This window comes from Arvicanthis niloticus, chromosome 7 (genome assembly GCF_011762505.2).
Source record: "Arvicanthis niloticus isolate mArvNil1 chromosome 7, mArvNil1.pat.X, whole genome shotgun sequence".
NCBI classification, from domain to species: Eukaryota; Metazoa; Chordata; class Mammalia; order Rodentia; family Muridae; genus Arvicanthis; species Arvicanthis niloticus.
This window is the reverse complement of record NC_047664.1, coordinates 35092528-35105681: the sequence shown is the minus strand read 5'-3', so window position 1 is coordinate 35105681 and position 13154 is coordinate 35092528. Positions and strand designations below refer to the sequence as shown.

Genomic DNA, 13154 nt, shown 5'->3' with positions numbered 1-13154 from the left:
TTTTGTGGAGCTTTTTGGGTTTTTGGTTTTTTTAAGACTGAGAGAAAGAAAGAATCTAAAGTTGGATGGGTAGGAAAGATCTGGGAGGAGTTGGAAGAAGAGAAAACAGGATCAAGATATATTGCATAAAATTTTTCATTAAAAATAAATAATGAAATGCCTAAATCTATAATCCATAAAAATACAAAATAATTTCATTTGAACCTTCAAAGTTTCAGTTACAGACATAGGTTTGTATTTTCTGCTTTTGCCTTTTTATTTGTTCCTCACCTTCCTCTTTTCCTTTTTGTGTTGAGAGAATCAAACTTAGGGTCTTGAGTTTGTCAAACAAGCCCCTTCCCATTGACTCACAAGATATATCCAGTGAGAATTCTTTATTTCTATACATTAAATGGGAAAATAAAATTTAAGTTTCTATGTTCTTTTAAAAATGTACATTTTTTTCATTGAATCTTTTGCTGATAATTATGTGCCTGTGATGGATACACATCCAATGAACAAAATCACAATGTAGGTATTTTTTTTCTAAAATGAGTTACCTGTTACCGAAGAATCATATGGATAGATGGATTTGTAAGTACTGTATACAAAGTTACCTCTGGAAAATGACAACTTACTTTTTACAATACCCCCAGAAGTGGGACAATCAGAAACCTCTGTTGACTTACCACCAACACTGTTTGTACATAAAGGACCTCACCCAAAACCCAGCACATGTCCTGTGCCACTCAGCTGCATGCCACCGTGGCTCTCATGGTTGTCAGGACTCCTATAATCTCTACAAACACCTTCAAAGTAATTTTCTTCCCAACTGAGAAGAATCTGACATGTTTTAGATACTTGATAAATCAGGATTCTTGTGCCTGTGTTCTTAGTAAAGTTTGCCATACTTCTTGAAGCTGTATCTCAACAGGGAAAACTTGGAAAACCATCACATTTGCAGGCTATTCATATACAACATTAGATTTTTCTTCTAATGTGAATTTGGTTTTACACACATGGTGTCACCATTATAGAAGTAGACAATTTTAGTTCACCTACTATTCAATTACTAATTTTCAATGACTAAATGTCAGTAAACATCAGTATTTAAAAAATGGTGAAATAAATGTTCTTGTAGTATTTAAACTTACCTAACACATACCAAGTAAGGATCAGTCTAAATAACAGTGATAGTGTTAAGTCTTCTGGGTCATGGACTTTTCTGGGAGGACTAAGATAAATGAAGGATTTTCACTTTCCATTTATTTATTATATGTGTGGGAGCAGGTACATGTCTCAGCATCCCATGAAGATAAGATCACAGACCAGCTTTGTAGAATTGTTTGTCTCTTAGACTCAGACTGTTGGGTTTTATTTGTTCATTTCACTTGTATGATTCTTGTGTAACTAAACGTATATTATGAAAAGCCAAATGGTACACATTAAATCTTTTTGTTTGTTTGTTCCTGCCTATGATTTCTAAGGACAAGGATAGGTTAGAGAAACATCCCCTGGCATCCAGAGCATCCCAGCATCAAGCCAAACAGACGAGCCCTCCACCTTCACAACTTCAAGAAAGATCTCAGGAGCCAGAGATGGACATGGTTTCTGATGAGGAAGATACATCTGGACTTTCAAAATCTGCTAAGGGGCCAATTCGTGGGGGAAGGTTGTTGACAGAAGGAGAAAAACCAGAGGGTAAAAAAACTGAACAACGTGTCATAAACAAGCCAACCCAGAAGGCTGGTGAGATCTATGAAGGTGTCGAAGCTAATGTTTACCACAAGAAAGAGCGACCACCTGATGCCTCAGGAAAAGCTCACTTGAGCTCAGCCCCCACTAACAATATGCTTGATTCTGGTGACAGAGATGTGACTGCAGCGCTGGTCTCTGTAGCACTGCAGACCTTTCCCAGACAGGAGGAAGGTAGCCTTGGAAATGCCTTTTCATCTCCCTCATCCTCTCAGGTTGTGGAATACAGTGGCCAGTCACCTACTAAGTTTCCCATAATGAGAAATAAATTAGACTGTGAAAATAACACGTCTGAATTGGAAGAATCTTTTCATAAAAGAAAGGAGAAATCTTCTAAAAATATTGAAAGTAGAAAGGTAAAGGGGAAATGCCCAGAAGTACGTGTGGGTGAAAAGCAAGAAGGCCATGAGTTCAAGAGCCAATTGCAAAAAACTATGAAACCAAAACGCACTGATTGGCAGTTAGATATCGGACACACGCTGAAATCCAGTGATGCTAACAGGCATTCAAACGCCAAGGAAAGGAGTCAGGTGAGCGAAATAAAAAGTTGGGGTGATTCTACCCTTCTTGTAAGCGACATGTACAGGAAAAGCAAAGGCACACAGGACTTGTCCCTGAAGCCACTGCCCTTCAAGGGCAATTGTGAAGCCCCAGTACGCACTGTGGGAGCCACCAGTGATGCGCCCCCTGATGGCCGGACAACAAGAGCTTTTGAGAATGAAGAACTGCAGAACAGGCTGTCCGACAGCGAGTTCCGGATTTTGGAGGAAGAGATCCTGGCTTGGGAGAAAGTCCACCTTGAAAATGAGGTAAGTTGTTCTTTTGCTGGTATGAATTGCATGCCTGTTGTCTGTTAGTGAAAAATTTTTTACTAATCAAATCGAGCATGTGTGCATGAGATTGTGTAGCCACGTAGACTACTCTATTTCCTAAGCAAAGGAACGTAGCGCCATGGCATCTGCTTCTTAAACCACCCTGGCTATGTCATTTGAGACACTAGAAAGGAGGGGCATGAATTCAGCATCTAGCGTTTTAGACATTTAGTAAGTAACTGCTGTTAACGTTCCTTCTTCTCCAGACTTGAAACACTGTGTGGGCTTTATGTAATAAAGAGATAATCCCACGACATGTCTAATATTTGCATGATGGTCTTTTTTTTTTTTTTTTTTTTTTGATTTATTTAGATTTTATTCTAAGTGTGTGTTTTGCCTGCATGTATGTCTGTAACTGGAGTTAGAGAAGGTTGTGAGCCACTACACAGGTGCTGGGAATTGAACCTGGGGCCTCTGGAAGAACAGCCAGTGTTCTAACCCACAGAGCCACCCTCCAGCCCCTCTCCGTGCTTTTCTTACTACTTTCACTTTTTAGTCAACCGCCTGCCATCAGTATTTTCCCACTGTACATTCAGATTGTCAAAACTCCTGCTTACCCAAATGAAGGTCCTACCGTCCCGTGCCTATGCTCACCAAGATGTGATCATGGCAAAGATGGAGCTTTACAACAAAGCAGGGTCAGTCGTGGGAAGCATTTGGGGCATTTCCTGGGTGTGGCTGCACAGGCTAGTAACTCCAGCATTTGCTAGGGATGAAACAGGTGTGCACGGGATGACGGCACCAACCCTGTAAGTTGTGTTGGAAGTCAGTCTGGGTAACACAGAAAGATACTGTCTCAAAGACAGAGAATTTTTTCTGCCCTCATTTATATTACCGACAATACACATATAAACTTTGATTTAAAGTGTTTTATATAGACATTTATTCCAGTGCAAATACAAATCAAAGGCAGACATCCTAAAGTGTAGTTTCTTGTTGAGATAAGTGTGCCATCCAGTTTTGGTTAATATATATATTATAGCCATGGACCCTACAACTCTGTATTCAAAGATTGGTCACCATATGAAGAAAAAGTACTGGCTTGATCTAGAAATTATTCAAAAGTTCCTCTGTAGCCATGTTCAGGAACTTGACATTTACTTAATTTCAAAACAATGATTTTGAAATAGGAATTTCATTAAGTTATTAGCTTTTGTAGTCTTTAGATCTGGTTGATTTTAGTGTGTGACATTTTTGTTTCCAAGATTTTTTTAATAACAAAGTAAAAAGTAAAGAAATGATGAATAGAAAAACTTCAGATACTGTCTTATGAAGTGCTTGAGAAATGTTTGCAGACTGATCCTGGGTATTGATTTTTGCAGAATGTCTCTGAGAATCTGCCAAACAAGTGTGAGGGGATTCTGTCTGATGCTACAGATCAGCAGGTGCAGTATCTCAAAACAGAGCAGGCAGCAGGTAAGGGCGAGCAGTCTGAACGTCACTGGGACTAGCGGTCACCGGTGGACTGAGTGGTAGACATGTGCCCTACAGCCAAAGAAATGTACCAACTAAATGGACAAGAAGGGGGCCTGGGTGTCTGTCATTCCAGGACAAGAGGAGAGGGCCTCTGAATGCTCCTTACGAGTTCTATGTCAAGATCTTCTGAGACCTTCCGAAAGTTAGGACTTGGAGATGGGAGGGGGAGGGAAGGAGGACGGAAGGAAGGAAAGGCCAGTAGAGCAGCGTGGGGAAGGATGAGAGGCTGCTCTGCCCAGCAAAGGGCAGAGAGTTGGAACGCTTCTTCACAAAGTCAAAAACAAGGGGAGAGACAGGGAGACAGCTTCCAGTTCCAAGTAGAATCAAGTTTTCTCAGTCCTTTCTTCCTCACGGGTGAGATGCCCCCAGAGACCTATGGTGCCAGGTACAGTTGTGTTACATTTGTAATCATAAATAAAGTTAAATGTGTCTGCTCGGCCACCTGGGTATAGAGTCTTGTAGAAAGTGTTATTTCCCATTGTTTAAAAGGTTTTAGAGAAGAAAAAAAATTGTCATGGAGAAATAAGAAAAACAATAAAACACCACCCTAGACCTTTAAAATTTTTATCACAGAGTCCATAACACCTTTGGCAATTGAAATGTGAATTGTCTGATAAGGGGCAACTAGAGGCCAGAGTCTAAAATGGAAAGGTGAACTCTTGGTTAGACTATTGTAAGACAAGGCCTCTGGCAGCTGGTCTTGTCAGTGGACCGAACCACTGGAACCTGCACATGCTGACCAGTGGATGTGGAGGTGCTGTCCACCTAGACCCTTGCCCTTAGACAAGCATGTGCTCTTAGGCCTGCCTCACCCATGGCTGCTGTCTGTAAAGCTTATTTAAGTCGCTCTGAAATTCTAGCTAAAGCATCAGCTCCAAAGCTGCCATCCTTGAGAGCTCAGTGCCTGCAGCTTGTATGGATCCACTGAAGAAGCCAGGCACAGTGGCACACACCTTTAATCCTAGCACTCGGGAGGCAGAGGCATGCTGATCTCTGTGAGTTCGAGCCCAGCCTGGTCTACATAGTAAATGCTAGGATAGCCAGGGCTACACAGAGAAACCCTGTCTCAAAATATAAAAAAGAAAGAATGAGTCCATGGAACAGGAAGTAAAACAAATGCAGTGTGTGTACACATGCATGTGGTGTGTGCTTGACCATACTGTGCACGTGTGTGTGGAGGCCACACCTCATTCACCACTTTTTGTCACTCATTCAGCTTTTTGTCTCTAAGCTACATATCTTGTATGCACATGTATGTGAATATGCTGGCCACACAGGAATGTGCCATAACACCTATGTGAAGGTCAGAGGTCTTACCTGAGTTGGTTCTTTGTTTGCATCATATGAGTCTTGCGATCACCTGACAGGAGGTGCCTTGGCCACTGAGCTATCTTGCTGCCCCCACCTCACCCCCACTTTATCTGTTGAGACCTCGTCCCCCTCCAACCCCCCAGCCTGGAGTTCATCAGTTACCTTCCCTGGCTGGCCAGCAGGCTCCTCCAGGGACCTGTGCCTTCTGCCACCTACTGTGCTATGATTGCAGACTTGTGCAGCCACACTCAGATTTTAAGTGGGTGCCAGAATTTGAACTCGGGTCCTTATGCTTACTTGTCAGGCATTTTACTAACTGGGCTATCTCCTCTGGACTTGAATGGTAAATAGTAAATAACTTGACTTCTCTTGTTGGAGATAGAGTTGACTTGCTGATAAAACGTAAGTGGGTACATAGGAAGGACATCAGTTTATCTGTGTAGTCACCACTGAGGATCTAGCTGCAGCAAAGAAGGGAACTTGTCACAAAATGAGCAAAAATGCTTTATTACACATAAATGCACAAACACATCCTATTAATTTTGGACTCAGTGATTTACAAGGGTTGTATAAAATGTAGAATTATGAGGCAAAAAAAAAAAAAAAAAAAAAAAAAAAAGGTGTAGTTGTATGTATCTTCCTCTTTCCTGTCTTAACATTTTGCTTCTGGAGATCTTGTCGACAGAGTCAAGTCTGTGTTTGTAGAATTGTTCTAACATCAGGGTGTCTAGAGGCCCCTTTCACCCACTGTCCGAATGACTGTAATCAGGTTTGGGCTGTTCAGGTTTCCACGTTTAGACGAAGGCTTTATCAAGCCCAATAATGCAAAAAGTGTGTGTGTGTGTGTGTGTGTGTGTGTGTGTGTGTGTGTCTCCCTTTGTGTGTGTAAAGCAGCTTACTTATAACTATTTTTTTAATGAAGGAGCCACCTGCATATTAACCTTGATTTAAAATTTTAACTTAGAAATTGAAAACAACCACTATCCTTTAGAGTTTTATTCTTTTCATTTACTTTTAAATGCTGTTCTTTATAACCTGAGTTTATAGAGAACCGTATGTGTGTTTCAGCAGAAGTGGACTCTGAGGGGACATCACAGCTGGAACAAAGGAATCTCGACAGCAGTGAGAATACCCAGCTGTCGGTATGCACAGTTTTAATTCACATCTCTCTGTCATGCTTTCTTTATGTTAATAATGTGCAATACTCCAAACAGCTCTTGAACAATCAGCTTTTCAGCAGCAATTTTATATCATACTTGACATGTAATGTTTCAAACATCTTAACTAGTAATAAAACAGTGTGTTCGTAGAAGCTATAGTCAGTTTAGTTTGTTGCTTGAGACTAGACATTTTTCTGAGTAGTTTTCCTGCTTCCATGTATAACTTCCTCACAGGATGAGGGAAGGTCTGAGCCATAGACCTGTGTACCTGAACTTGCATGTGCCTAACAGTGATGGCCACTGTTCGAGAATCATTTCCAGTGGCCTAAAATTGTTGTGCTACACCTGCAATAGCTAGTGGGAAATTCAAAGAAGTGTACTGTCTCTTGGTGTCTAATTGTCTTAAGCTTCTGTATTGAAGGAGATAAGGGCTTGAAAATAAGCCCATCCCTACTGAGACACACCTTAGCTATAGTTAGTGTAGCATCTATGTTGTTCAATGTCAAGGTCATAGTTTGATATGCGCTAGCAAAGTTTCTGTTTGGTTGGTTGGTTGATTTGGTTTGATTTAGTTTAGTTTGGTTTGGTTTGGTTTGGTATGGTTTGGTTTAGTTTGGTTTGATTTGGTGTGGTTTGGTTTAGTTTGGTTTGGTTTGGTGTGGTTTGGTTTGGTTTTTTGAGACAACCTTTCTCTGTGTAGCCCTGGCTGTCTTGTAACTCATTTTATAAACAAGGGTAAAAGAGCTCACAGAGGTCCGCCCACCTCAAGTACTGGAATTAAAGGCATGTGCTACCATGACTAGTGAAATATTTTTAGTTAAGCCTGTTCTTAGACAATGTCACACAAGGTCACTGTTGAGGTCTGGGAATTGTCACACAAGCCACTCAGACACCAATCTCAGCCAAACAGAGGTAGTTTATTAAATGCCATCAGAACGGCAAATAAGACTCAGGAGGTGGCTGCAACATTGAGTTAAGATCCTATAGGGTTTTTAAGCCTAAAATGCACAAACATCTGTGCCAGGTTATTCTACCAGTCAGGATTTAGGGATGGGGATTTCCTTATAAACGTGTCTTTGTTGTACACTTATCCTGTTCCCATTGATTGGGGTATTCAACTGGGGCAGGGGACTTGCCTTGCCTAACATTCATGTTTTAACTTGCCAACCAGGATGTCAGTTACCCACGTATATGTCTCTTTTTGACAAGCAGATGTCAGTTCCCAGGGAGGTCTTGGAAACTTAAACTTTACTCTGCCCCTATTCAAAGTGAAAGTCTTATTCTAAATAGTTTCTTATATTGGTGCAGGTGTCTCTCTTATGTTCAGGCCCATCCCAGGGGCAACTTATAAAAGCAAAAACCATAAAAGCTTATACATAACTGCAGAAAATACTGCCTGATGGTTGATTGGGTCTGAGATTATTGCAGCTAACTATACAAAGCAGTTCTAATTGACTTCTATTGTGATTAGTGTCTAAGAACACCAGAGCATAGAACATGCTAGTAAAAACATATGAGACAGTTTCCTCATGACATTAGTAACTGCACAAAATTGTAGGTGTGATGATTTGTATATGCTTGGCCAAGGGAGTGGTACTATTAAGTGTGGCCTTGTTGGAGTAGGTGTGTCACTGTGGGTGTGGGCTTTAAGACCCTCACCCGAGCTTCCTGGAAGTCAGTATTCTGCTAACAGCCTTCAGATAAAGATGTAGAACTCTCAGCTCCCCCTGCACCATGCCTGCCTGGATGCTGCCATGCTCCTACCTTGATGATAATGGACTGAACCTCTGAACCTGTAAGCCAGCCCCAATTAAATGTTGTCCTTTATAAGACTTTTCTTGGTCATGGTGTCTGTTCACAGCAGTAAAGCCCTAACTAAGACAGAAGTTGGTACCAGGAGTAGGGTATTGCTGTGATGGGCCTGACCATGCTTTTGTTTGGAAGAATGTGGATTTGGGGACTTTGGATTTGGAAAGCAGTGGATTGCTTTAAGTGGGGCTTAATGGTCTATCCTAGTAGGAATATGGAAGACTTTGTTACTGAGGGTAATTCGAATTGTGAGGACCTGGCTCAAGAGGTTTCAGTAGAGAATTTCAGTATGTGGCCTAGAGACTGTTTTGTGGTATTTTGGTGAAGAATGTGGCTATTTTTTACCCTTGTCTGAAGAGACTGCCTGAGGCTAAGGTGAAAGAGACTCAGATTACTTGCACTGACAAAGGAAGTCCCAGAAACACTTTTCATAGACTTTGTTCTCTGGTTAAGACTCATGAAGAATGTTTTAAACTGCATAGGAAGCTGAGAAAGGAAAAATAGAAAATATATGGTTTGAATATTAAAGGGGCTTCAGGAAGTGAAACAGAGCTGAATCCTGTGTACAAGGATATTAAATTGAGTTAAGGGAGTAGTGACGTTGGGGCAAGATCCCACTCAGCTAAATTTAAGTCCAGGCATGGTAGTACAAGCCTTTAATCCCAGGAGGCAAAGGCAGCAAATGTCTGAGTTCAAGGACAGACTAGAGTAAGTTCTGGGTGAAGAAAAACTTAATCCTTTAATCCTAGCATTACAGGAGACAGAGCCATGCAGATCTCTGAGCTCAAAGTCAATCTACAGAGCAAGTTCCAGGACAGCCAAGCTCAGGCAGAGAGGAAATCGGAAAGCGGAAAGCTGGTTATAGAATGAATGGAGGTGGGGGGCATGTTCCAGCCCCAGCAAGCAGAACTTGGCAGCTTTGGCCATGTGGCTCTGGGTTTAGGGTGAAAGTTAGAAGAGACTACTGGGACAATTGATGCTGGTTAGCTGGAGCTAAGAAATTAGTGGTGATTAAGAAGAAGCCAGAATCACTGAGGTAAAATCTTCTGGCATGTGTTTTTTGAGAGCACAAAGAAACTGTGTTCCAAAGATATCTAAGTTGTATCTCATGCTACAGCTGTACTTGGTAATATGTAAGAGTCACCCAAGTAGTACTAGTTTTGAAGGCATGAAGGGGTCATGAAGAGCAGCTGAGACTTGGCACTGTGAGAGGCCATGGAAGGCCATTGGTGAAGGTGCAGCCTCAGCTGTAGTTGATGGCCCAGGACTGAAGGGGTCATGCAAAGGAGCTGAGGTTCGGCACCATAAAGAGAGCCTGTGAGAGGCTATTGGTGGAGCCTAGTTGCAGTGGAAGACGCCAGTGTATTGGAGATGCCAGTACCATGGAATGATAACCAAGAACAGCAGCATCAATGGAGTGGATCAACCTGAACTTAGAGTGCTACAGAGGGCAGAGCTGGAGGAGCCCTTTGGAGGAACCCAGAAGATCATGTGTGGATCCCAGACATTGAAACAAGAGGCTGTAATATTGAAGTTGCCTTGGAGACTCTTAAAATGTTTAAGATGTTAGAGCTTTGGGCTATCTACTGAGGAAAGCTTCTGACAGGGAGTGGAACCAGCCTAGCAGAAAGAAGTTTGTTGCAGTCAACAAAGATGAAAAGGGAGTTGGAGATCTGAAGACTGCTTTTGACATCAGACATGGAGACACAGAGTCTGGAGTTTGCCCAGCTTGTTCCTGTCTTGCTTTGGGGGTTACAGTTAAGTGATTGGGTGAATCTTAGAAGAGACCTTGAACTTTGGACTTTTAACATTGTTGAGACTTTGGGGGCTAAATGGATTTTGCATTCTGCTATATTTAGGTGTGCCCCACTCCATGGACTCATATGTTTGAACAAGCCTATGGGGGCCAGGGAGTGGAATGTATATGCTTGGCCCAGGGTGTGGTACTATTAGAAGGTGTGGCCTTGTTGGAATAGTTGTGTGCCTAGAAGTCAGTATTCTGCTAGCAGCCTTCAGATGAAGATGTAGAACTCTCAGTTCCTCCTGTACCATGTCTTCCTGGATGCTGTCATGCTCCTACCTGATGATAATGACTGAACCTCTGAACCTGTAAGGCAGCCACAATTAAATGTTGTCCTTTATAAGACTTGTCTTGGTCATGGTGTCTGTTCATAACAGTAAAACCCTAACTAAGACAGCAGACTAGACAGTTACCTAGACCTCAGCAGTCACCATGCATACTGACCCCTCTTACTCCAACCCTCTCCCATCTCCCTACCACCCATCTCCCTATCACCCATCCACCCCATTCCCGTACTCTCTCACACAGCCATGTCTATTTGTTTTGCTTTGTTTTTTACCAGCAGTGTCTGTGTAATCAGGTTTTCATGGCACATGTAGGATCCCAGTGGGCTCAGCTGTGGGAACACACCTGAAGACAGTGATTTCCCTTTTCTCAGGATCTATCAATAGCCAATAGATAGCAGTAAACATAGGATCCCCAAACCCCTCCCCTTCCCATGATTGATTATTGACAGGCCGGTCTTGCGTGAACCCAATGCAGGTGGCCATAGCCATTGTGAGTTAATGATTGCTTTGGCTGTGCTGAGTCTAGGATGGCATCTCACAGCCCTTTACCTGTCTGTCTGTCTGTCTGTCTGTCTGTCTTATACTTTCCATCCCTTCATCCTCTGTGCTCTCTGAGACTTACTGGGGTGGGTGGTGGTGTTAGGAATGCCTTGTTTAAGGCCGAGCATTCAATGGTCATTTACTCTCAGCATCTTGGGAAACCTTGAGTCTTTGCCTTTGCCATTATTTGTGGTGAGGGGAGGTTTCTCTGGTTAACGTGGAGTGGCTTTTGTCTGTGGATATAAGCTTAGGTATTTAGGAAGTGGCTGATGCTGTTACCTGTTGTCTTTTGTGAGCGCTAGAGTATATTCAGCTGTAACACTCAAAGCCCATAGAAATGTCACGGCGTGCTGTTATGTGATTTAAACTAAGACTTAGCTTTTGGGTGGCTGCTGTTAGTGCTCTGGCTCTCAGCACTGTAAAGCCCTGGGCTTGGCTCTAATAATTTCACTCTGCTCAGTTATTCACCAGATAATGGGTTGAAGTTCCCTGACATGGCTTACTTTTTGAGGCCTAAGAGGTCAAATATTTTATATAAGGACAAATTTATAATATTAAAAGTAAACAATTCACCTTTGGTAAATTACACAGTGAATTGATTAATAATTAATTTAACACATAATTGTTTTGTCCAAACAACAGTGACTAACAGAACTTTTCCAGTTCATATTTTTATTCTCATGTTGCTGAAGATTTAAAAAATATATATATATACTGCCTGGTGTTTCTGACATTAAACATATATTAAGAAATTTAAATGTAAAATATATATTTATTTCTTACTATTTTTCTCATCTATATCTTGTGACCCCCTGAAGGATCCAGCCTTTTTGAAGATGTGTCCCCAAATGCAGAACACACCTGCAGATCCAGCCATGACAATCTATCTCCTGTCTGAGAAGGAGAGCAAGCAAATTCACCCCTCATCTTTGCATCTGAAAAAAATGTCTGAAGACCTTGAAATAAATAAGAAATATGACAAAGAATGTGCACCTGGACATCCAGAAGTTTTTTCAGTGAAAGTGCCTGGGAGAGAGTCTCTCACTGGAGACATGACAGGGAATAACACAGAGCCTAACAAAGGCGGCTCTGAGCTGCAGCACTCCACTGGGGATGTGTTGGAAAGCATTTGTCCTGTGGAAGAACCACTTCCGGGTAACTGTAGGAGAAGGACTCAGTTCAAGGTAATTACCTGTAACTTAACAAAGACTCTGCCTGATGTGAGCTGAAGATGTGTCTGCTTTGCTGTCTGAAGTGATGTTGACATGTCCCAAACTTGAAAAAAAACGGTAACACGGAAAATATCTTCCCTCTCCTTCATGCTCTTGGTCTGAGCATGCGCTTAGCAGCCATCCTGTGCATTTGCCGAGTAACGAAAGCAAACACTGCACACATTTTGCACACGTATTCGTAAGGGGATTCTCGTGAGTCAGAAGACAAGACTACAAAGTCCCCGAAAGTATTAGAACTGAAATGTAAGGAAGTAATGTGTTTGATTTTGGCATGCTAAAAGTAGGAACTGGAAATTGGGTATTGGACAGAGCCCAAGACCAGTAAACCAAAAGGGTTGTAGTTTATGTATTCCAAAGAAATGAATCATATGACTGAAATTATACATAACATTTCACAGGGGCTGAGACATGGCTCAGCAGTTATGAGTGCTGGCTGCTCTTCTAGAGGACGCAGGTTTGATCCCTAGCTCCCATATGACAGCTCATAACTGTCTGTAACTGCAGTTCCTGGGGATCTGGGGCCTCCTTCTTGTCTGCTTGGGTGCCAGGCATGTGGCACACACATGCAACCAATTAATACAGACAATAATAATTTTTGATCACAGTATTTCTGCACCTAAGAAATTGCTACATTAATATAAGTAATTCAGGGCTTGCCTGACTGCTGCCGTAGCCACAAGTATAAAACCTAGAGCCTGAATCCTAAAATGTCAGGAGTTCATGACAGGATATCAGTCTGTGTAAACTGAGAAAGACAGCGAGACAAGCTGAAATTAGTAACAAGATAGGCATTTTAAAAGTAGATTCCAGGCTGGGCTTGGTGGTGCATGCTTTTAACCCCAGTACTGTAGAGCTGTGTATATCTCTGTGAGTTCAAGGCCAGCCATGGCTACACAGTAAGCCCCTGTCTCAATGAAACAGGAAGAAAATAG

At 42.0% G+C, this 13154-nt stretch overlaps 1 protein-coding gene across 2 annotated transcripts in view; it reads left to right on the top strand.

The window, feature by feature from the left end:
- Nucleotides 1-13154, top strand: part of LOC117712380 (uncharacterized) — a 111583-nt gene that overhangs the window by 53893 nt on the left and 44536 nt on the right. The window contains exons 18-21 of one of the 2 annotated variants that reach the window (XM_076938186.1): nt 1467-2543; nt 3929-4022; nt 6465-6535; nt 11809-12174. In XM_076938186.1, coding sequence (XP_076794301.1) covers nt 1467-2543; nt 3929-4022; nt 6465-6535; nt 11809-12174 — 1608 coding nt within the window. Of the gene's footprint in view, nt 1-1466; nt 2544-3928; nt 4023-6461; nt 6536-11808; nt 12175-13154 lie in introns of both variants that reach the window. The other variant, XM_076938185.1, reaches the window with a different exon arrangement.